The 25,580-nt window shown below is 40.3% G+C and overlaps 1 protein-coding gene across 1 annotated transcript in view; it reads left to right on the top strand.

The window, feature by feature from the left end:
• LOC6036878 (sortilin-related receptor) overlaps positions 1–25,580 on the top strand; it is a 77,839-nt gene that overhangs the window by 46,421 nt on the left and 5,838 nt on the right. The window contains exons 2-11 of the mRNA XM_038257505.1: positions 12,035–12,301; positions 12,364–12,525; positions 18,344–18,467; positions 18,531–22,062; positions 22,122–22,278; positions 22,343–22,622; positions 22,722–23,429; positions 23,488–23,756; positions 23,818–24,086; positions 24,150–24,327. Coding sequence (XP_038113433.1) covers positions 12,035–12,301; positions 12,364–12,525; positions 18,344–18,467; positions 18,531–22,062; positions 22,122–22,278; positions 22,343–22,622; positions 22,722–23,429; positions 23,488–23,756; positions 23,818–24,086; positions 24,150–24,327 — 5,946 coding nt within the window. The remainder of the gene's footprint in view (positions 1–12,034; positions 12,302–12,363; positions 12,526–18,343; positions 18,468–18,530; positions 22,063–22,121; positions 22,279–22,342; positions 22,623–22,721; positions 23,430–23,487; positions 23,757–23,817; positions 24,087–24,149; positions 24,328–25,580) is intronic.

Here is a 25,580-nt window from a genome sequence, read left to right as displayed (position 1 = left end):
CAGCATTTTAAAGAATATCCATTTCGAGATAATGATGTTTTTTGCTTCATATGACTGTCAAGTATCTCTGGGCCAAGTTTCAGAAGGTTTGCTGATGTAGTTCTCGAGATACAGCCATTTTAAAATGTTATTTCCGACTTTTTCAAAGAAAATCTATTTAATCGGTGTTAAAAGTCGGAAATAGCAAATTAATTCGGCTGTTCCTCAAAACAACATCAGCAAACCTTCTGAAACTTAGCCCAGAGATGCTTGACAGTCATATGAAGCAAAATTCATCATTATCTCGGATTGCATATTCTTACAAATGCTGAAATTGTATTGATGTTATAGATTTTCTTTGAAAAAATCGGAAATAACATTTTAAAATGGCTGTATCTCGAGAACTACATCAGCAAACCTTCTGAAACTTGGCCCAGAGATACTTGACAGTCATATGAAGCAAAAAACATCATTATCTCGAAATGCATATTCTTTAAAATGCTGAAATTAAATTGATTTCATTGGTTTTCTTTGAAAAAATCGTAAATAACATTTTAAAATGGCTGTATCTCGAGAACTACATCAGCAAACCTTCTGAAACTTGGCCCAGAGATACTTGACAGTCATATGAAGCAAAAAACACCTTTATCTCGAACTGCATATTCTTTAAAGTGCTGAAATTGTATTGATTGTTTTGGTTTTCTTACACCCAAAGGAAAAATATATCTCAAAATCTGCAACAGTGGATTTGCTGCAGAAAATGTAATATTTTATAACTTTTTTTGCAACAAGCCCCTAGATCATTTTTGCCCGCGTGTAAACATTTCAGCGATCTGCAGTTCTCCCCAACACATATAATGCTGGCCCGTTCCCGAACAACACTCCAAAGAGAAGCATATGTGGGTGGTCTTTCACTCGCTTTTCATCAAGCGTCCATGGCGCGGTGGTAGCGTGTCGGATCAATAACTAAGAAGTTAGTGGTTCAATCCTCGTTCTGTTATTGGTTTTTTTTTTGTGAAATACAACCAAAAAGCCGTCGGTAATGTCGATAATTGTCGGTAAAGGGCAAAAATGTCATACTCCTATATCGCAAAAAATGCATGAGGACAGATTTCATGCAGATTCTGATATACTTTCATGCCGCCATGCATCACAATCATGCGACTGTCAGTTGGGTGTATTAAAAATCGGATGTAACATCTTAAAAGGGCTGTATCTCGAAAACTACATCAGCGAATGTTTTTATTTTTTGCACAGAGATGCGCTATGGTGTAAGGAATCGATAGACCCAAAAATCTCGGAGTGCATATTTTTTTCATAATAACGGTATTTTGAGCACCGTGGTCTGGTGCTTGTTTCGTGGCATAATCGGATCTGGACAGAACTGAAACTCGCGAGTTTGATAGTGCACAGTAATTTTTAATCAAAACTTTATTGCTCTTGGTTTCTGTCGGTTTATTGAACTGTACTGGACGGTAATTAGACGAGAAAACTGTAACTTTCTACATCTTAAGCTGTATTTCAGAACAGGACGGTTCTGTTCTGTCTGATCTGTTCTGTACAGTGTCTCGCGGAGCAATGGCCACTTCTAGAGAAGATTCTAGATCTAACTGAACTGATACAAATTAACAATCTAAACCTAATGCGTGTGCAAACAATGGGTATATCTCTGGAAATACATTTTGGAAAAGCTTCAAATTTTGGGCCCAAGCAGTTTATGGCGCATGTTTTCGAATGGCTTTTTGTTTGAAACTGATTTTTTTTAATTTGTTAGTGCTATCTGTAAAATTGTCCAAAAAATACCTCTAAAAATGGCTTTGACTACATTTACTGGACGAAAATTGTGAATCGAAAAATAAAATGTTCGTCTCCGGCTACAAATCTGGAATATAAAAATTGTGGGTTTTACGAGTGGTTTTCCAATGATGGAAGACACCAATTTTTAAGAGCGGATACAGACATCGCCCAAGTGTTTCAGAAAAAGAGCACTAAAAAATCAGGCTTTGAGTTCCGGATTTCGGACAAAAAATCAATCGAAAGAGCGCATCAAAACCTTCAAATTAGTTATAGGATTTTTTTCTGTGACGATTCCCCAGCGTGCACTATTTTTTTTAAGATTTCTGAAAAAAAACGGCAAAAGCTGCATGATTTCAAGATCAAGGAAAGATTTTTCTGCTGGTTTCGACAGAAATCCGCCGTCAAAGCGGTGTTTTTGCTGGATCAGCAATTTTAATCGCTAAATTAACACTTTTTCAGCTGATATTGGTAGCCGCTTGTTCCACACAACGGTCAGCAGTTTTGTTTTGCAAATGTCGTACCTTTTTCATTGTTAAATGTACTTTAACTGTGTAAATTTGAAAAAAAATCGGTATTTTACAAGTCAAAATGATATTTTTCAGCGGGCGATACATTGTTGCTTGCTGATTTTTAATTGCGTAGCTGCTGGTTTTAGAAAAAAATATATGGGTAAGCAAAAAATTTGCCCAAATATTAGCAAAAGCAAACCAGAAAACTCTCTCTGTTGATCAATTTATTTTGTCCTTATATTTCCTAATGACCTCAAAATTTACAAAATATTTTCAGTGGTAATTGTTGTCAAGATAGAGCTAATTTGGTGAAATTACATGCAAAATTCGTACTTTAAGTGGCTGTAACAATCAACATGTTCAGAATGAAAAATTAAATGACATTTCTCAGGTTTTTGTAAATATTTTTCGTATTTGACCTTCATGAAATACATATTTTTAAACCGTAAAAAACACTGATCATATTTAAAATATAGTATATGAATTAATAACTCTGAGTGATTTTTCAAAAGTAATTTTCGATTGAAAATTTGATATGATTTTGTTTGAAAAAAATAAAAAAATATCTTTGATTTTTTTAAGAAATATTTTTTTTTATTTTTACGGTATAAGAAATTACACCATCTTAAACTCTACCGCAAAAGAAGTCTTTACAATCCTCTTAAACATTCAAAAAAACACTAAATTTGAAAAGTACATATTATTGGAGTTCAATTTCGATGATAAAAAATTAAATTAAAAAAAAAACTACTCTTAAGTGATTTGTGAATTTTAAATACAAGATGGCGGCCAAAATGGCGGTGATGAAGATATGCATGTTTAATGTCAACCTAATTTGACTAAAATGGGGTCGCAGGACCTGAATCTGCTAAAAGCTAGAATAAAAAATACTAATCTAATCTAATCTAATCGAACACAAGCGCAGCCAGTCCGAAGAAAGCATCCTGGAAGAACTGGTGGTAAGATTACGCCTCAAGTCCTTTCTTGTCAATATTAATGATTACAGTACATCCGAGTTACCCCGAAAAGTATAGCAAAAATTAAAGCGGCCAGACCTACTGCGTTGTATTAACCGCAGAGACAGATTATGTGAACGGATCACATTTAACAGAATCATCAGGGGAGGAAGGATGCGTGGACATACCGTACCAAACGCTCCGAATAAGTTGTGGTGTGGTGTGTAAGTGTAAATTTGGCAAACAATAATATTTAGGGGCAGGGGGAGGGGGGGGGGGAAGGAAATGGGGATAGGAGAAAGGGAAGGTGGGAAAGTGATATGATAGATAAAATGGATAGATCTCACCAAATCAAGATTCAACACTTCCAGCAGGGGTTAAACTTATCATCAAATGCCACTTGAATTGTAAGAATTACAAGACTTAAACAGGACTACAGTAAAGTAGCGGGCAGCAACAATCAAGGTTTCGGTTCTTCCAGCAGCGATCCGTGCAGCAAAGGCATACGACGCCGGAAGTTGGTACTGATCACCACACGATGAATTTAGTCTGCTACTGCTGGCCGGATTCGTAGATAGGAACAGGAACATGATGACCACTTCATAAAGTGCTCCAGCTGTTGCTGATCCTGCCTTCTTGTTTGAGTAGTCGTCACCCCCATGAAGAGCATCACGCCGACGAGAAGTTGAAATCAGGGTTTTGATATTCCACAGACACTACCTCAACCGCTACCACAATCAAAATTGTGCAGGAACTCCGGTTTAAACAATGAAATCGAACGTTTTTAAGTTCCAAAAATATGACAGCGGAAAAAAATACGTCCGTTCACGCTCCCAGATTACTTCGATCCCTAAAAGCTAGAATAAAAAATACGAAAATTTTTTTTTTCATCTTTCTTTTACCCGAAGTCCCATACAAACCTTCGGATAATCGAGTCTGCAAATAAGTTCCTTCCAAAAGTTTTGCTAAATAATTTTTTTTTTGCAATTCCGTCGTTAAACTACTTACTTTTCCTGTTATTCTTGAACGACGAAATAGCCTACTTTTCTGTACCAAAAATAACAGAATCGAATAGCAACACTTTTCAAAATAAATGCTGAAAAGTTCTACTTATCAGCACTCAAATGGGTGCTGAAAAATTGAACTTTTCAGCACTTGTTTCGAAAAGAAACACTTTTCAACATTTTTTTGATTTAAACGATTTATTGACAAAATACATGAAAATTTGACATAAAATTTCACTCAGTGTGTGTTTTTTGGAATTGCAAAAAAATGTTGTATGGAACTCGTTGCAAAACTTGATATTTTCAGCACTCTTCGTATTTATCCAACTCGGTGAACCTCGTTGGATAAATGTACGACTCGTGCTGAAAAAATCCTCTTTTTGCAACTTGTTACATAAACTACTATTATGTGACGAGAATTGACAACTTAAATAGAAAAAGGATCAAATCCTTTTCATGTCAAAAAACGTACTTCTCCTCGTTATTTTGTTTTGCATTTTTTGATTAGAGATTTTACACTGCTCTACATTTAATACGTATCAAAATGTAACCGCCACTTCTCATCTTCGCTCGCTCCCAGAATCAATATCGAAAAAGAATGCCCATCTCAAATCAGGTGTGTAGTAACGCTGCAGCGCAACCTTATAATTTCTCCGTGTCGCGTTGCATTTTGTGTCCGTCCGTCAACCACATCCTCAATTACGCCCGATTACGGTACTTTCCCGAGCCGGAGCTGGAGCGCGAGAACTATCTTTGCGCTCATCATGTGTATAATTTAGTCTGCGTCGCTTAGGGATGGTCGGTTGACTTAGGGTGGTCCTTTTCTTATAAATACGAACAGTTGGTGGAATTGTTAACAATGAGAAACAATTCGATTCTGCACTGATTTGAGTTCGTATGGGAACCCCAACCTTCTCTCTCTACCAACACACACTCTTTTCATTTTATCTTGCAACGACGGATGCAACCAGAAGCAACAACAACAACAACGGCATTGAAATGATACATGATTCATGAGAGAATGCCCAGCTTCCTCAACGAAGATGACGACGACGACGACAACGCGTCATGTACGGGATATGCTGTTGATTATGATACTGTGTTCTGAAGTTCTGAAGTGGCCCCTTGCTCGAAATTGTCGCGTCTTCTTTTGGTCGATGGTGACGATGGGCGATTAAGACACTGCTCGACAAAATAAAATCGATGTAATTGGATGTTTTATGATTCTGTTCAATAGTTCAATGAAGTTCTAAAAATTGAGTCTAAAACTATCCATTCCATTTCCATTTTCAGAGTCCAAACATCGATTTTATTTTTGTCATACTGTGTAACATGTCATTCTCATAGTCGCCGGCCAACCGGCATTCCGCACCATTCAGAAAACTGGCGGTGGCTTTTTCCCTGCTTTTCTGTCGTGTGATAATGACGGAACCAGAATTGAGGATAATTGACCGAGCCAAACCGAGCTGCTGCTGAAAAGAACTTCCAAGTGTCCCGCCTCACCGTGGGGTGTGTTTTGGCGGTGTCCTGTCCTCTCGTATCGTATGGGGGTGACAACGAAGGATCCTTTGAGTTTGGTATACGATTGCATCTCGTTACGAGACCAGGCCCTTCAATTCGTTTTTGTCGCATTGTTTGATGGTGATGGTGGTTTCGTGACTGATTTTACAACGTCGTTGATCTGTCATGCTGCTGGTATGATTTCGCTGGAACAGCGCACGGCTTGTGGGGAAAAATCCCACACGTCGCCGGTATTGTTCGGTAATTTAGCCCCGCATGTGGGTGCAATTATCAAAGAGTGGTTAACTTCCGATTCTGACACTCTGATGGAACTGGTGTACCAGCTCTGTTGACGCAAAAAGACAATTCAAACAGCCAGGGCACTGCTCCAATCTGTTTCATCGAAATGCTTGAAGAGGAGGGAAAAAAGTATAGGTTACTTTAAATATTGTATTCAATTCAAGATAGGTAGTTATCCGCAAATGAATATTTGGACTGATATGAATAATTGAACATTTTAGACTTATGAATAACACAGAACTGTGCATTTATTCTAGTGTCAAATCCATACAGCGTCAGTGTTTATTTGGTCGAAGTGTGCTAATTCATTGACAGATCTGATCCTAGTTGTAATGTACGACAAGACTACTGACGGACGTGACAGGACGAGGGCCCAGTTTAGAGGTTTCGACATGAACGATGTGCGGCTGGCAGGGTTGTTAAAATATCAAAATATCAGCTCTCAGCAACTACAATTATCCCGCCTGAATATTCATGCCTCAAATATAACTGCTCTTCTCTCTTCATTGAAACTCTCAGCGCCGAACATAGCCGAACACGTTTTCGGGTTTACCCACTCGCGATTGACATTTTTCTTTTCTCTCTCATTCCCGCTTCCACGATCATCCTACCGCAACAGCGTTTAACCACAAAAGCCGCCACAAAACCAATTTCGCAAACGCAGTTTAACGGGGCGTCATGCGTGGTCGGCTTCTAATCGCCATCTCGCGTTCTCTCATTGCAGTTTTCGGAGAGATTGAGAGACTCAGCGGTGAGAGCGCATAGTCGAGGAAAAGGGAAGGAGTGATAGAGGGAGAATGACATCGCTGGGAATCACGAGACACAAGAAGAGATCTCACAAGCTATCGTGACGGCCGCTATACTCTCGAATATTTTTGGTGCAGAGATAATCTATTGATAGCTTTTTTATCACTCATTTGCAACACTGGCGGCTGGAGTGATGATTTATTAAGTTGAAATCCAAGATGGCGGCCAAAATGGCGGTAGCAAAGTATTGAAAAAAAAAAAACAATTTTTAATTTAATAGGCAATCAACTAATTAACGTAGAACAAACATTCGATGTTAAAAATAAGAAAATAAAATAACACGAAACAAAATTTATTCTCGTGATTCGATTATCCGAAGTCCCATACAAACCTTCGGATAATCGTACTTCGGATAATTGAAACTTCGTATAATCGAGGCTTCGGATAATTGAGTCTGGACTGTATTGTGATTTATATTCCTAATTTGAAGATGATTTATGATGAAATGGCTATCAAAAAAAAGTTTAGTTTGGTATTTTTTCGATTTATAATCACGCCAAAATCAATAACTGAACCAAAATCTGAATTTTAAGCTAAATCTGATGATAATGTTGTTGTTATTCAACAACATATGGTTTGGTTTCTAGAAATAAACAAAAACTTGAGTAGAACAAAAATGACTTTTTGGCGGGCATTCAGGGGCTGGTTCCAGTGGCCGTACTGAGCCCAAATCCCGGTTCTCATGTTACGTCCAATCAAGCTTATATTTGGGATTTGGGCTCAGTACGGCCACCGGAACCAGCCCCTGAATGCCCGCCAAAAAGTCATTTTTGTTACATCCTAGTAGGTACCCAACAATGTCCCATGCATTTATTTTATTATTTTGACTTTTTCTCTTTTTGTCTTACAATCTTGTACTTGTACTGTCACTTCTATTCATAACTCTTGAGAAACAAAAAATATCCATATTCTTGGCACGTGCATTCTCGAATTTGGGATCTGGTAACCTTGTCATCAAATTTCCATACTTAAGAAAGATTTAAGGATCGTGAATGTAGAAAAATGCACAAGAATACAACATCATTTACATTAATATTTTAAGCTTAATGGGTCATACATGACACAAAATAAAAATAAAAATCGAAGTCAACCTGAGCAATTCTCTACGAAATCGGCCGATTTCGACCATTTTTATTTTTTCGTAATTTTTATTTGGGTCAAACTTTGTGGGGGCCTTCTCTATGACCAAAGAAGCTATTTTGTGTCATTGGTTCACCCATACAAGTCTCCATACAAATTTGGCAGCTGTCCATACCAAAATGATGCGTAAATATTCAAACATCTGTAACTTTTGAATTAATTTTCTGATCATTGGTGTCTTCGACAAAGTTGTAGGTATTGTTGAGGACTTTTGAAAAAAAATGGGTACAAGGACAAAAAAAATTGCCGAGTTTTTTATTATCTTTTTATTTCACAGCAATGCAATTTCCCAAAATACTTTTTTTATTTTAGAGATTTTTTGATATGTTTTAGGAGACAAAAAACCGTAACTTTTGAGCCATAGAGAAGTATGGTAAAACAAATCTGCTGCCAAGTTATGAATTTTTGATAAAAACAGTGATTTTTTGATAAAATCGAAATCTCAGTAAAAAAATGACCTTATTTTTCATGTAAAATTAAATTTGCAAACAAAATGTATTTTACAGATTTTTTGATAAAGGGCTTCGTTTTCAGAATATAAACACCGAAAGTTTGATTTTTGCGAAATATTTGCAGTTTTCCGACTATTAAAAATAGTGACCATTACTGAAAATATTGTTTTTCGAATAGTTGTTGAAATGTAGAAAACTTAAATTTTTCTGTTTCTTTTTCTTTAAGCCGATCTCAGCAACCAGATATCTAATCTTCAATGTCGCTTAGCCAATTTTATAGCAAATTTTCTGTACTATTCGAAAAAAAACATTTTCAGAAATGATCACTCATAGTCACTGCAAATATTTCACTAAAATCAAACTTTCGGTGGCTATATTCTGAAACCGAAGCCCTTAATCAAAAAATCTGTAAAGTACTTTTCGATTGCAAATTTAATTTTACTTTTAAAAATAAGGTCGATTTTTTTTGTGTAAGATTTCGATTTTTTTTTTCCAAAAATTACTGTTATTTTCAAAAATTCATAACTCGACGACAGATTTTTTGACCATACTTCTCTATGACTCAAAAGTTGCGATTTTTTGTCCCCTAGAACATATAAAAAAAATTCGAAAATCAATAAAAAAAAGGTATTTTGGGAATTAAAATAATCCATTTTTGGCAGAGAGTAGCTTACTTATTGTTTTTTATGTGGTCCTTGAAAATCTCTTTTCTCCAAAATTCAAGCTTGAAATGTTCAAAGAAAATGTTTTTTTGGAACCGTGTCAATGTGTATCTTTGGATAGGGACCATCCACAAACCACGTGGACACTTTTTTGGAAATCTCAACCCCCCCCCCCCATCGTGGACAATTGTCCATACAAAAAAAAAACGTTTTGCATGGAGCGTGGACAATCGCCATACCCCCTTAAAGTGTCCACGTGGTTTATGGATGGTCCCATAGATATTTAATGATTTAATGAGTCATATAGTTTGATTTGGCAACCCTGTAATAAATTATCACAACCGAGCAGTGTTGCAAATGAGTGATAAAAAAGCTATCAATAGATTATCTCTGCACCAAAAATATCCGAGAGTATAGTGGCCGTCACTATAGCTTGTGAGATCTCTTCTTGTGTCTCGTGATTCCCAGCGATGTCATTCTCTCTCTATCACTCTTTCCCTTTACCCCGACTATGCGCTCTCACCGCTGAGTCTCTCAATCTCTCAAAAACTGCAATGAGAGAACGCGAGATGGCGATTAGGATCCGACCACGCATGACGTCCCGTCAAACTGCGTTTGCGAAATTGGTTTTGTGGCGGCTTTGTGGTTAAACGCTGTTGCGGTAGCATGATCGTGGAAGCGGGAATGAGAGAGAAAAGGAAAATGTCAATCGCGAGTGGGCAAGCACGAAAACGTGTTCGGCTATGTTCGGCGCTGAGAGTTTCAATGAAGAGAGAAGAGCAGTTGTATTTGAAGCATGAATATTCAGGCGGGATAATTGTAGTTGCTGAGAGCTGATATTTTGATATTTTAACAACCCTGCAACCGAGTATTGATTTTTGAATAATGTTTGAATGTTTTTAATAAGCTGTACATAAAAAGAAGTTTAGAATCACCCTACTGTGCATTGTTGACAAGTAATTTGAAAACTTTTCAAATTAATTGGGATCTTTTTAAATATTTCGCAACCCTGTCATGGAACATAGCTTTTCCAGTCGTTTTTATGTAATATTAAAGACCAATTCTGGAGTTTTTTTTTAAAAAAGGTCCAATAAACCAAATTTTCAGTTTATGCTTTTTGGGTGTTTTTCAATACCCCTGACTCAAGGCGGTTTCAGAAACACCAAAAAGCAACAACTGGAAATTTGGTTTATTGGACCCTTTAAAAAAACTCCAGAAATGCTCTAAGCTTTGATGAAACAGACGCCTTAAATTTATACGTAGGTACTTTCTAGTTTATGGATTTTCTATAAATCTTGGAGAGATTCGCTTTGTTTGCAAAACTTAAAAATCATGATTAAAGCGTCCCTTATTTGCGAAAATTCATTCCCCTTCGGTGCTGTGACCGTGTTTCATATTTTTGGTTCATCATTGCCATGACCTTGCTGTGTCATTTTTTGTTCCATTCCACCCACCAGGAAATGGAAAATTGAACCCTACCAGCAGCAAACAGGATGAAACGAACCGACACACGACAACAACAAAAAATAAAAATGGAAAATGAAAAATCCTTTTGCCGATTGTTGTTGTGCCATTTGGTGAACACCAACCTTCACCAGCAAACATGATTCTCCAATCGCTTGAGCAGAACTGGGTCAAAGAGTCGTGGTATTTTTTGCTCTTCAAAAGCAAACAAAGGACATGTGATATTGCACAAACGGCTTGCTGCGATTGTTTCAAGCTGACTCACGCCCTATCCAATTAGATAAGTGCCATCAAAAGTGTTTGTATGGGGTAGCAAATTATGCATTTACTTGGTGTACTTATCCTATTGAGCGAACTATATTTGGCTTGTACTCCAGCGTCACCGCAACAAGTGCGAGATTTCTTGAACAAAGACAGTTGATTCGCTGAATTGGATTGTTTCGTGCTCTCAATCGAGTCACTTTTGACCTAGTAATAAAGCTGTTTGAAAAAAGAGATTGAACTACCATGCGGCTCCATCAAATCGATATTGATCGAATGATTTCATGGAGACGCATGGTAATTTGTTCGCTGGATGCATTCAATTAATAGTATTTTAATTGAAATTGATAACTTTTGTTTCGTAATTAAACGCCAAAGTAAATAAATATAATGAGACAAGTAAATTTACGTCCCACAAACCAATCCCATTAGCCCAAGCTCAACGCCGGTAGCTATATCGGCCACATAAAACCAACACTTTATCGTTTGTTTACATTGCACACTGGAGGAACATGATATCCACGCTGGCAAAGGTGACTGGCTGCTCCACACGACGGCAAAACTTGTTTACATGCTGCTTCCACCTACAACCCGTCCAAACTCTCTTCCAAAGCGCAGCCATACGATACGATACGTGTCTTTGATATCATAATATAATGCTGTCGCGTGAGTTTTTCGTTCATTCACTCCGCACTACTCTGGCCCGGGGAATCCTGTTTCCTTCCACATGACCGGATTGGCCTGGTGGCTTTATTAGTGGCGCTTTCTTACCTTCTCCTTTCTTCTCTTCTCTTTTTCGATGTTGACGACTTTTGTATCACTTCTGGAAGATCTTTGCGAACTCTTTTTTCTTCCTTTGAATTTTGCTCAGCTTTTTCTTTCATCTTCTGGATGTTCGCGGGGTGACCATGAAAGACAACACTTTTACGGGGCTTCACCATATGGTTTAACTTGAGATTTATTTACTCGTCTGGGGAAAGAGAAAAAGATGTGAAGGTCTGGTAACGGTATCGCAATTATTATGTCATTGACATTGCATAAATTAGTATCGTATGGTATCTGGAGAAATATTTGCTTTTGAATCAAAATGCGATGATCTGCGTATGATAACTTTACTAAAAATTTATTCCGGCTGACAAATTGTCAAATTTTCAATCAAACTGAAAACTAATAAAAACTTCTTCTTCTCATCCAACATTCCAGGTCAACAAGCTGAATGACTCGCACGCGCAGCTGATCGTGCACTGGCTGGGCGAGGGCACCTCCGTCATGATTTGCCTGGCCCGGGAACCGCCGGCCGACAACGATGCCGTCGCGAAAGCTCCCCCGCCGCAGCCCTCGCGGATCTTCGTGTCCAAGGACTACGGCGACACGTTCGTCGACCAGACGAACATGTTCGAGCTGGAGGTGAACGGCACCAAGATCAACTCCACCGTCGAGCAGTTCTTCACCCATCCAAAGTTTAACACGGTGAGAGAGATCCGCTGAATTCGACCTGACCCGTTCGAAAACTAATTTGTTCTTTTTTGTAGATCGTTTTCACCGACCCACGGAACAAGGCGATCTTCACATCGGAAGATTACGGCGCAACGGTTAAGGTGCGGATGCTAAACTTCACACCCTCGGATGTGACGTTCTACGAGGCGGACACCAAGATGATTCTGATTCTGGACAAGAAGGATCCGGAGCGGAAGGTAAGCGGGGTGACCCTTGGCCGGCTGATTCATTCACTGCTAAGAATGTTTGGGGAAAAAAAGAATAAACTTAGAGTTGATAGAGTTCTATGAACGAATGCGATTGCGTTCGATGATTCATGTTGAATGCAAATCATGGTGATAAGAAAATGTTTTTATACGTAACCGCAATATGTTGATGTGATTAATGTGATTCATTTCAAGCATATTTAACTGGAAACGACGCAAACTTTTTAATTATTATTAGGCAGCAATCGCTACACAGCAAAAAATCCGATGGTAAAATCGCATGCAAAAGCATGCACATCACCTTCGTCAAAATAAACACTTAATATTACACACTGCATGTACATTTTTTGAAAACACAAAAAAAAAGTTGCAACCGACGGGATTCAAACCCAGCACCATCAGTAAGGACTGGCGCCTTAGCCCGCTCGGCCATCAGACCGATGAAGAATGGAATGGATAAACGCATATATAGGCTTGACATTTCGGTAAAGTAGGTTTCCCATACTGATGGGCTACATATTTCAGTTTGTAATATTACACAGAATTTCATAAAATAATGCAAAGTTTTTTTTACACCCGGGTCTTTTACACGCAGCTGGATTACTACTTTATTTGCTGTGTAGAAAAACAACAAAAAGTAACAATTTATCAGGGTTCATTTTTATTTCACTTTTTGTCTTCCTCACTTTACTGAAGAAAGGCTATAGAGCAATTCTCTACGAAATCGGTCTTTTTTCTTAAATTTTAATTTTTGTATTTTTTAATCCGACTGAAACTTTTTTGGTGTCTTCGGTATGCCCAAAGAAGCCATTTTGCATCATTAGTTTGTCCATATAATTTTCTATACAAATTTGGCAGCTGGCCATATAAAAATGATGTATGAAAATTCAAAAATCTGTATCTTTTGAAGGAAATTTTTGATCGATTTGGTGTCTTCGGCAAAGTTGTCGGTATGGATATGGACTACACTGAAAAAAATTATACACGGTTAAAAAATTTTGGTGATTTTTTATTTAACTTTTTGTCACTAAAACTTGATTTGCAAAAAAAAACACTATTTTTATTTTTTTTATTTTTTGATATGTTTTAGAGGACATCAAATGCCAACTTTTCAGAAATTTCCAGGTTGTGCAAAAAATCTTTGAGCGAGTTATGAATTGTTGAATTAATACTGATTTTTTCAAAATATCGAAAAATAGGTCGCAAAAATTTTTCAACTTCATTTTTCGATGTAAAATCAAATTTGCAATCAAAAAGTACTTTAGTGAAATTTTGATAAAGTGCACCGTTTTCAAGTTATAACCATTTTTAGGTGACTTTTTTGAAAATAGTCGAAGTTTTTCATTTTTTTAAATTAATGCACATGTTTGCTCACCCTTGAAATTTTTTTTTTTGAAAAGCTGAGAAAATTCTCTATATTTTGCTTTTTGAACTTTGTTGATACAACCCTTAGTTGCTGAGATATTGCCATGCAAAGGTTTAAAAACAGGAAATAAAAAATAAATAAAACATGAAATATTACGCCCTTTTGAAATGTTAGTCTTGTTTAAAAATTTTGAAAATATTTTTTTCGAAAAGATCGGAAAATTTCACGAATGTTTTATATTTTAACATTGAGAATCGGACCATTAGTTGCTGAGATATCGACATTAGAAAATGGTGTGTTGTTTGGGTGGGACTTAGAAAACATCAATTTTCCTGTTTTTAAACCTTTGCATGGCAATATCTCAGCAAATAAGTGTCGTATCAACAAAGTCCGAATAAGCAAAACATAGAGAATTTTCTCAGCTTTTCAAAAATATTTTTTTCAAAGGTGGGCAAACATGTGCACTAATTTAAAAAAATGAAAAACTTCGACTATTTTCAAAAAAGTCACCTTAAAATGGATTTAACTTGAAAACGGTGCACTTTATCAAAATTTCACTAAAGTTCTTTTTGATTACAAATTCGATTTGACATCAAAAAATGAAGTTAAAAAATTTTTGCGACCAATTTTTCGATTTTTTGAAAAAATTAGTATTGATTCAAAAATTCATAACTCGCTCAAAGATTTTTTGCACAACCTGGAAATTTCTGAAAAGTTGGCATTTGATGTCCTCTAAAACATATTAAAAGTGTTTTTTGCAAATCAAGTTTTAGTGACAAAAAGTTAAATAAAAAATCACAAATATTTTTTTTTACCGTGTATAATTTTTTTCCAGTGTAGTCCATATCCATACCTACAACTTTGCCAAAGACACCAAATCAATCAAAAAAATCCTTCAAAAGATACAGATTTTTGAATTTTCATACATCATTTTTGTATGGCCAGCTGCCAAATTTGTATGGAAAATTATATGGACAAACTAATGATGCAAAATGGCTTCTTTGGGCATACCGAAGGCATCAAAAAAGTTTCAGTCGGATTAAAAAATACAAAAAAAAAAAATCGAATGACCGAAATCTGAGAGAACTGCTCTATAACATCACTCAAAAATTAACTTCTTAATTAGACCTCCTATACTCACCCTCAAGTATACATATTGACTCTGATTCAAATTCTGAGCAAATGTCTGTGCGTGGGTATGTCTGTAAGTCTGTGTATCGAAAAATATGCACTCGATTATATCCGGACTGGCTGAACCGATTTTGATCCCAGTCAATATTTTTGAATTTAGAAAAGTACTTCAAAATTATGTTAAAAAAAAGATTTTTGCCAAAGTCCGGAAGATTGTAAAAAGGGTGGTTTTTGTAAGAAACCTCGTCTTGTTATACATGTTTAGAAAGATATTTGGATTTGGAAAGGTATTACCTTTCCAATGGGTACAAAAGATTTAAGATCTGACAATCCTATCGAAAGTTATGAGTACTTAACTGCCCATGATCGCATAAATGTCCCATATGCATTTTCAACAAGTTGGGAAAACGAGCTTGGAAGTTTATAAAACGTTTTCTCATTAATTGTAAATAAACTACCATTATACTAAAAAATCTTTCAACATAGTTCTCAAACATGCTCTTGTTTATGCATTATGTTTAAGTTTGTTTTGAAATTAGTCTTGATTTTTCTCTTTCATTTTGAAAAAGTACGCAAGATGGGACCTGGTATTTGAACATTTCCTACATAGTGCATCAATATGTTCGCAAATCAGCCCGATCGCAGCATGCTGTCTAGGTAACCCAGTAGTTGCATTTTTTTAAATGATTTAATAAACCATTTGGGAGATTTGTGTGACCGTGAAATGGATGAAAACCCTTCAAGATGGCCAGTCTTTATAATTGCTGAATAAATTTTAAAGATTGGAGAATCCAAAAGGTAGGTTCAGGACATAATATTTTGTAGAGGGACTGGTTTGTGAACTTTATCACGATGGGACTCATATTTGATCATTTTTCAGATGGGACAAACAAATTTGTCGTTGGTTATTGAATTTCTGGAACAAAGTGGTAAATATTATTAGTGAACCTTAAAGTAACGCAACAAACGAAGCTATTCCAATGTTTAAGTCAAAACCGACAAAAATGCATATGGGGCATTTATGCGAACATGGGCAGTTAAGTGATATTTCAGCACTTTTTGGAGTCCGGATCTCAGACATTTCGACGATTATTATGTCCTGATTAATCCTAAAACATCGGAGATCTGGTTACACTTTCAGAAGCTATGAGCACTCAAGTGATATTTTAATATTTATCAGAAGCCGGATCTCAGACTATTATTTTTTTAATAATGTCCGAATCAATCGTCCGACCATCGTTCAATGGGTAAACAAAAAACTTTTTATTGTAGGGTGTAAGGGTGCATAGCTTCCAAGGAAGTAGTTGTCTTCTTATTCCAAAATTGTCAAACTTACAGACCCAATCCTGCAACAATCTGATTGTAAAAATAACCAAAAATTGCTGTAAATCATTTTGTAGACAGTACTTTAGGAGATGAATCAAAAATTATATCGATAGTTCCCGTAGTTTTGAAGATATACTAAAATGTCTGTAACAAAAATCTTTAAAAAGAGATGTTTCCAACCAATTAAACAATATTATTAACAAAAAATATTTTTTTATGATTTGTTTGTTGAAGAAATTAAAAAAATCAAAAAAAAAATTGCACATACAACCTAATACAATACACTTCATGAATGTGAGGAAGGCACCACCACCTTAGGGTGGATTTAGTAACGTTTTCCACTAAATGTTGGATTCCCAAACTAAGCATTTATTATTTCTTGATTTTTTTCGTTTTTTTTATTAGACTCAAAAATACATCTTTTGAGGCATAGTGCCAAATCTTGAATCATAGATATGAATTTAAAAAAAAAGACTTTTGAAAAATATAAAAAATGAGTTGAAAAAATAAATAATAATAACCGTAATAGTCATATGGGGCGAATCGGAAAATGCAGTCTTAATAAAGAGCAGTTTTAAGGATACTTAATAGTTTTGAATTTGTAAATTGATGTTCAAACTTTGTTGGTCTGAGTCTGTTATATCCGAAACTAACCAGTAAAATCCAGATATGATGGTCAAACAAGTTTAAAACCGCTGTTCTAATTCGCTTTATTTGTCCCGATTCGCCCCAGTTACGCAATTACGCAAACATATTTTTCAAACGCTACTACCCTCCTAGCCTATAAAATTTGGGAGATTTGTTTATGAAAGATAGAAAAATTCGAATCTATGGAAATTATTTTTTAAGTGTCACCTAATTAGCCTGTAAAAATTAAACTTCTGTGAAACTTTGAGATCCATTCAATTAAAACTCTTTCTCTCTCTGAGTCTAGATTTGAAAGTATGGTCAAAATTTTAAATGAGGTAAATTATCTATTTGTAAACCTTTTCAAAAGTTTTGTTGGATTTTAAGAAATGAACGAGGATTGACATTTTTTTAAACTAAAAAAAATATATGTTTCAAAAAATTACACGAGAAAGGTTATAACTCGATAATGATGCACATTACCAAAAAATCATAATTTATTTTTAGATAGCACTTTCAATTAAATTGAAGAAAATATTTTTGTTTGTTTTGCGTTAAAAAATGACTTTTATTTTTTTTCAAAACCATTAAAAATTAACAAACGAGCTATGGATCCACATTTATTGATTTGTAATACCCAATTGTACAGTTGCTTTGAAATCGGTATTTTTCAAAATATTTGAGCAAAATCTGAGTCCGAACATGCTAATACATAATGCATTTTGAATTATTTTCAGTTGTTCAGACTTCCGTTTTTTAAATATTGGGCAATTGTGCGTACGATGGCAGTGAAAACATAACATAAAAATAAGATTGTCGAGGGGGTTTAGTTTTTCTGATATTTTTTTTTTATTAAAATATGATTTTTGGCTTTCCTGTTTGTTTTCTGAACAGTTCTAATCAAAACTTACAACTTTTCTCAAAATACGCATTTTCAAATATTTCCATTAAATCTTTGCATGGACAGCCCATATGTTTGGAGAAATCAATCAAAAACAACAACATTGAAAGTCTTGGAAAGCTAGAGAACTGCTCAGTAGGTCTAAAAAAGGGACAACTACCCTATCACAAAAGTGTCAAATAAGAGCATATTATAATTCGAAAAATCCTTCGTAATTCGGATTCTGAATTTTTGAATTAACCCAAATGTGAGTAAGTTGTACGCGTTTTGTTTAACCTTTTGCAGACTACAAATTCAAACGGAACAATGCTTAAATCGACCTCAATTTTAGTGTGGCCAGGCAGACCGTGTCAAATTAGATGCAAACATGATTATTTGAAAATTATTTGAGCTTGATAAATTTAAACTTATCCCTATAACCTTACATTGAAATATTAAACTTCTCATCCCTCCCCCAGCTTTACTACACCACGGATTTCGGCGCATCCTTCACGCTGCTGCAGAGTTATGTAAAGTCCTACATATGGTCATCCGGCGAGGGCGTACCGATCCATCTGTACGTGGAGCGCAAGGAGCCGACGAGTGAGTTATCTTTAAGTTCATTTATGTGGTCGGAATCAACCCTAACTGTTGCTTTTTTTCCAGACACCTCCTCGGTGATCTTCTACAACGCGGCCAACCTGCGCAACAACACGAACCAGTTCAACGTGCTGATCGAGAAGGTCGAGGACTTTCACATCAAGAAGGACTTTATGTTTGCGTCGCAGCGACTGCCAAACAGTACGCAGCTGTTGATTTCGTACAAGCGGGGCAAGTTTGTGAAGGCGGACTTCCAGACGGAGCTGGACATGAAGGGTTACCACGTGGCGGATGTTGACGGGAGGAGGATTATGATTTCGGTGGTGCACACGGAGCGGATCTCGCATCTTTATGTGTCGGAGTCGAACGCGGACATGAGCGATATTAAGTTTGTGCCGAGTTTGGAGAATGTGTTTACGTATGTGCCGGAGCTGAACTGGCGGTCGAGTTGGTTGGTGCAGTCGTCGGACGGGGCGTTTACGGATTTGTACAAGGTGGAGGGCTTGCGGGGGATTTACATTGCGTCGAAGATAAATCGGATTCCGCTTGGGGAGACGATCTCGCCGGACTCGCTGGTGTCGTTGATCACGTTCGATCATGGCGCGTCGTGGAGGCCGATCACCGCTCCGACTACGGATGACGATGGACTGCCGATTGCGAATTGCGTTAAGGATTGCAGCTTGCATTTGTCGCAGAAGTTTAGCTCGCTGTATCCGGTGACGCGATCGGTTAGCATTATGAGTTCCAAGTCGGCACCTGGGGTGATCATGGCGAGTGGTGTGGTGGGGAAGTCGTTGAAGGGTCATCCGGGAGTGTACATCTCGCGTGATGCTGGGTTGACGTGGAAGCAGATTCTGAAGGACTATCACTTCTTCAACATGGGTGATCATGGAGGCATTCTGGTGGCGGTCAAGTACTTTAAGTCGAAGGGAGAAACGAACGAGATTCTGTACTCGACGGATGAGGGTGAGAAGTGGCGCTCGCAGTCGTTCCATTCGACGAACTTGAAGGTTTACGGGTTGATGACGGAGCCGGACACGAATACGACGATTTTCACGCTGTTTGGATCGGAGCAGGAGGAGCACAAGTGGTTGATCATTAAGATCGATCTGAAGAAGGCGTTTACGTCGAATTGTACGGAGGATGATTACAAGTTCTGGGCGCCGGGAGCGAATTTGGGTGATTCGTTTATGCCTTGCATTCTGGGTCAGCAGGACACGTATCAGAGGAGGAAGCCATTGGCGAATTGTTACAACGGGATCGACTACGATCGCCCGATCCGGCAGCAGGTTTGCATGTGCAACAGCTACGACTTTGAGTGTGACTTCGGGTTTAGTCGGACGACGGGAAGCAAGAACAGTCCGTGCGTGAGGAACAAGACGTTGGCGAACTTTGATCCGTACGCGGTGCCGAGCTCGTGCCGGGCTGGACAATTCTTCAACCGGACGAAGGGATACAGGAAGATCGAGGGAGACGTTTGTACGGACGGATATTCGTCGCAGTATCTGCCGCAACCGATTCCGTGCCCGATGGGTGAGGTTGATGAGTTTTTGGTGATTGCGCAGCGGGACAAGATCTCGCGGATCATTCTGGGCAACAAGACGAAGGAGGTGTTTCCGGTGACGGGGCTGAAGAACGTGATCGCGATCGAGTTCGATATGAAGCACAACTGCGTGTTTTGGGCGGATATTATGACTGATGTGATCGGGCGGCAGTGCCTGGATGGGAAGAACTCGACGGAGCTGCTAGTTGACAGTGGACTGTCTTCGGTAGAGGGCATGTCTTATGACTGGATCTCGGAGATGTTGTACTTTGTTGATGGGATGCGGCTGAAGATCGAGGCGGTAAGAACGGGTTCGGGTCCGTTGAAGGGACTGCGGAGGACGATCATTGACGCGCCTAACTTGAACAAGCCACGCGGAATTGTGGTTCATCCGCTGCAGGGTTATCTGTTCTGGACGGATTGGAACGCGTTGCGGCCGTCGGTATCGCGAGCGAATTTGGACGGAACGGATATCAAGCTGTTGTTTACAAAACCGGATGTTGTTTGGCCGAATGGTGTGACGATCGATCACATTGCGGAGCGGCTTTACTGGGTTGACGCGAGCAAGGACTACATCGCGAGCAGTGACTTGAACGGCAAGAACTTTATGAAGATTCTGCAGCAGGACTCGCGCGTTGCACATCCGTTTGCGGTCGCGGTGATGAAGGACCTGATGTACTGGGACGACTGGAAGATGAACTCGGTGTATTCGGCAGACAAGGATCACGGAATTATGATTAACATCATCGCAGAGGAGATGATGAACTCGATGGATTTGAAGATCTACGGTCATTCGATTCAGGAGGGAGGTAACGCCTGCTCGGAAGGTAACAAGTGCTCGCACATTTGCGTTGGTGCTCCGAAGGGAGGTTACAGCTGCCTCTGTCCGGACGGTATGGAGAAGAACGCCCAAGGTCAGTGTCTGTGCCCGGGAGGAGTGACTCCGTTTGCGAACAATACCTGCGCTCGATCGGGCAGTACGTGTGGATCCAAGTTCTTCGCGTGCAAGAATGCCGTTTGCGTGCCGCAGATCTACAAGTGTGACGGAGATGACGACTGTGGAGATCGCTCGGACGAGGAAGGTTGCCCGGCGGATAAGCCGCCGTGTCCGCCGTACATGTTCACGTGCAAGTCGGACAAGCAGTGCGTGCCGAAGTACTTTGTGTGTGATTACGACCGGGACTGTTTGGACGGATCGGACGAGCAAAACTGCAAGGCAGCGTCGTGCAAATCAGACGAGTACACCTGCGGTAACGGGCGTTGCATCAACAAGAGTTGGCTGTGTGACGGAGAGGACGATTGTCGCGACGGGACTGACGAGGCCACCTGTAACAAGAACAACACGGCAACGGTAGAGTGCAAACCGGACGAGTTCCGGTGCAACGGAACGAACTCTTGCATCCCGAAGCAGTGGCGTTGCGACACCGAGCATGACTGTAACGACGGCAGCGATGAGCAGGACTGCACCAAGAAGGAGTGTGAATCGTGGATGTTTACGTGCGAATCGGACGGACGGTGCATCTATAAGACCTGGCAGTGCGACGGAGAGAAGGACTGTAAGGACGGCAGTGACGAGAAGAACTGCAGCTCATCGACGGAGGTGCCAAAGAAGCCGGGCATCAATTTCCTGCCGGGAGATTCGTGCCACGACTGGATGTTCAAATGTGCCAACGACAAATGTGTGCCATACTGGTGGAAGTGTGACAGTGTCAACGACTGTGGCGACGGATCGGACGAAGCGGGTTGCAACTCGACGGTGATCATCACCAGCACCACGGCGAAACCCATCCCAACCCGGAAGAAGGAACGCAACTGTGGACTGCACGAGTTCCGCTGTGATTCGGGCGTTTGCATCTCAAAGCGATTCGTGTGCGACGGCTACGAGGACTGTTCCAAGGGCGAGGACGAGGGCAACTGCCCGTCGCAGAAGCAGTGCAGCAACAAGCACTTCAAGTGCCGCAGCGACGGCCAGTGTCTGCCGATGGAGAAGTACTGCAACGGCGTGGTGGACTGCGTCGATGGCAGCGACGAGGACTGCAAGTTTAAGCCGAGCCCGTAAGTAGACTGACTCTTTGAGTTTCAGATCATTCTCTTATTGAATCTCTCTTAAATAGTTCGGCGACCACCAAGAACAACTGCACCAACAATCCGGGCGTGTTCGCGTGCGACAACACGTGCTTCGCGCTGATGATGCTGTGCGACGGCAAGGCCGACTGTTACGACGGCAGCGACGAGGAGCACTGCGAGAAGGGCAAGGTCAAGCACTATCAGGTGCGGCTTTCAATCTTAATCTTTATCTTGAACCCCCAAACTAATCTCAAATCTGTTCTTGAAGGTGACCCAAATCGGGGTGGACGAGCGCTCGCTCAACTCGACCAGCTTTGTCGTGTTCTGGTGGATTCCGTTGCCGCGGGACGTGTCGCTGGAGTATCTGCCGTCGATCTACTACAACGGCGAGTGGAAGAACGTGAGCACGTGGATCGAGCAGACGGACTATCGGTTCACGAACTTGAAGCCGTATACGGTGTACAACGTGACGACGTACGTGCGCGTGAAGAACCAGACGAAGATTACGCCGCCGTACTTTTATCTGGAAATTGCGACCAGCGAGGGAGGTGAGTTTGCGGTGGCGTGCAACCGCGATAGTTAGCTGTGTGTTTGCCATGTCAGTTGGCACACTTTATGACCATATTTCACATTTGCGATTTTTTCAGTTCCCAGCGTTCCGTTGAACGTTTCCGTCGTCCAAATCAACGGTTCGCGCATCATGGTCAGCTGGCAGCCACCAAAGGACGTAAACGGTCTCCTCCAGGGCTACACCATCAACTACCGGTCCCAGTCCAAAAACGTCGGGCCAGCGTTGAACGCCAAGGTCGGACCTTCGGAGACGAGCTTCATCATCGAGTCCGAGTTCAAGCCGGACATGGTGTACGACTTCTGGGTGAAGGCCCGGAATGGAAAGCACGAGTCGAGTTCGTCGAACATGGTGCAGCTCAAGTTTGACGGAACGTCCAATATTGAACAGATTAGCAAGATTGCCGTGACGAACATTACGAAGAAGTCGGTGACACTGGAGTGGAAGTCGGTGGCGAATGCCGACGGTTACATGATCGAGCCGATGCTGCCCCAGTCGTACCCGCAGTTGAGCAAGTTGTGGGTTAAAAATAGTACCGTAACGCTGGACAACATGGTTCCGGGGACGCAGTACGTGATTCGGGTTGCGGCATACGTCAAGCAGTACGTTGGACGACACGAGACCACGATCGTCAAGTTTGGAGGGGAACCGCTGCCGGCGATCAACCTGAGGTTGAAGGAGCAAACGCAGGAGTACTCGCTGCTGGAGTGGGATGAACCACATGGCAGCTACGGGAAATTGACGTACGGAATCTACTACGGAACGAACATGGACCAGCTGTTTGAAGGTATGAGTACTAATGAGTTGGGGAGATTCTTTATACTAAGAATGAATTTATTTTTCAGCCTCCAAGATCAACACGACCGCCACAAGCTACAAGCTGACGAAGCTGCGTCCTTGCGAATCCTACCTCGTCAGTATCGGCATCGTCGGTCCGATCGGGCCCGGCCCACTCGGCCGAAACCCGCTGAAGCTCGACACGCCTTACAACAACACATTGCCACCAAAGGAACTTACCGTTGATATTAGCGACTCTAGTCAGATTAACTCGGAGATGATTATTCAGTGGAAGCATAGCTGTTCGCTGGAGTCGTCCGCCTATCCTAATTATATTGTAAGCTTACGTGACTCTCTCTTTAGACTTCCAGATTCTAACCCATTCGTCTTCCCGTTAGATTTCCGTGCGCGAGCTCAAAAAGAACAGCACCACGCTGGTGAACGTTAAGTCGTCCGCCAACAAAACGCTGGTGCATGTGTTCCGCAACATCCCGGTCGGCGCCGTCTACGAGGTGGCCGTCTCGACCGACGTCCAGCACGCGCAGGTCGTCACGACCGTGGTCTACTCGCGGCCCCTTCCGAACCCGACCCAGCTGAAGGTGTGGCCCGAGACGAACGGCACGTACGTCGTCTACTGGAAGCCCGTGCTGAACTTTAACGAAACGCAGTAAGATAATTCCCATACTGGATTAAACATGAACACAATTCTAACTTTATATTCATGTTACAGATTCACCTACGAAGCGGTGGTGTACGATGGCAGGGGCCTGAACACGACCATCCCGCCGCTGGTGGTGATCGAAGCCAAAGAGCCGCCCATCTTGATCCACCCGGATCGGCTGGCAGGGGTGCCGATCGGGCACCTGTTCACGATCGGGGTGCGGCTGAAGACGACCGGGCCGAACGGGGTAAGTTGATGGAAGAAGAAGATAAATGTTTGAACAGGGTGGCTATGCGACTAGAAAAAAACATATTCAAATTCACTCCTCCTGGGCTTAGGGTCCCAGCCAGGACGCGGACGCTTCCTATTCCAACTTTTTTGTTGCGGTGTACAACACTAGTCAGAAAAAATGGCCTCTGCTCCACAAACAGAAAACTGTTGTTTTAAATCCTTTGAATTTTGAGTCTAACTGCCTACCAACGACTCTACCGAGACAAACCCCAAGGAAACGACCTGGACTGAGCTAACGACCTTACCTTTTGGTTAAACATTTATTTTCCCGTCTGACGGAAGCGTGATCAGACAAATCTCGTCTCGAAAAATGCCACCGGTCTGGCCGTCTGGGATCAAACCCAGTCCAACTGGGGTGAGAGGCAACCCTGTTTACCGCTACACCACCGGTCCCGGTCAGTTGCAAGAACATGGGACACCTATGCGTAGAACCAAAGTAGAGCGGCTGTAGATTTTGTGGAATGTGATCCGTTCACAGAATCCTCTCTGCGGTAAACACAACGCAGTGTGCCTGGCCGATTTAATTTTTGTTATACATTTTCGAGTGCTTTCGGATGTACTGCAATCATTAACCCCTATACAACCCAACCCCGTCTCAAAAATCGTCATATCAAGGAACCGTCCATAAACCACGTGGAGTAGCTCTAGTATTATAAAAACAAACAAATACTGAAAATTCATTTTTTGTTTATCCGGTTTTCTAATAAAAACGTTACTTAATTCACCTTTAGGTGGTTGGTGCCTTCCTCACATTCATAAAGTCAATTCATTCAGTAAAAATAGCAACATTCCCCTTTAACATGTTTAACAAATCAACTTCATTACTCATTTCTTTTGATAGGGTTCGCAGACCTTCAATATTTCTGGCTCATCGGCAAGGTCTGATAAAATCCTATTTAACGATAGTTCGCATGGAAGATTCAGACAATATTTCTATCACAATATCTAAAATCCGGCCTCCAAAATGTGTATAAATAACACATAAGTGCTAATAACTTTTGATATGGTTGTCAGATCTTCGATGTTTTAGGCTCATTTGAAAGCTCTTTCGATTATCTAACTAACGATGGGTCGCATGATGGACCCGAAAATCATTTTAATTGAAATATCTGAGATCCGACCTCCAAAAAGTATAAAAACAACACTTAAGTGGTAATAACTTTTGATAGGGTTGTCAGATCCTCGATGTTCTAGGCTCATTTGGATGGT

This window comes from Culex quinquefasciatus, chromosome 2 (assembly GCF_015732765.1).
Source record: "Culex quinquefasciatus strain JHB chromosome 2, VPISU_Cqui_1.0_pri_paternal, whole genome shotgun sequence".
NCBI lineage: Eukaryota > Metazoa > Arthropoda > Insecta > Diptera > Culicidae > Culex > Culex quinquefasciatus.
The sequence above is the reverse complement of the archived record's forward strand: the minus strand, read 5'-3'. Positions and strand labels throughout refer to the sequence as shown.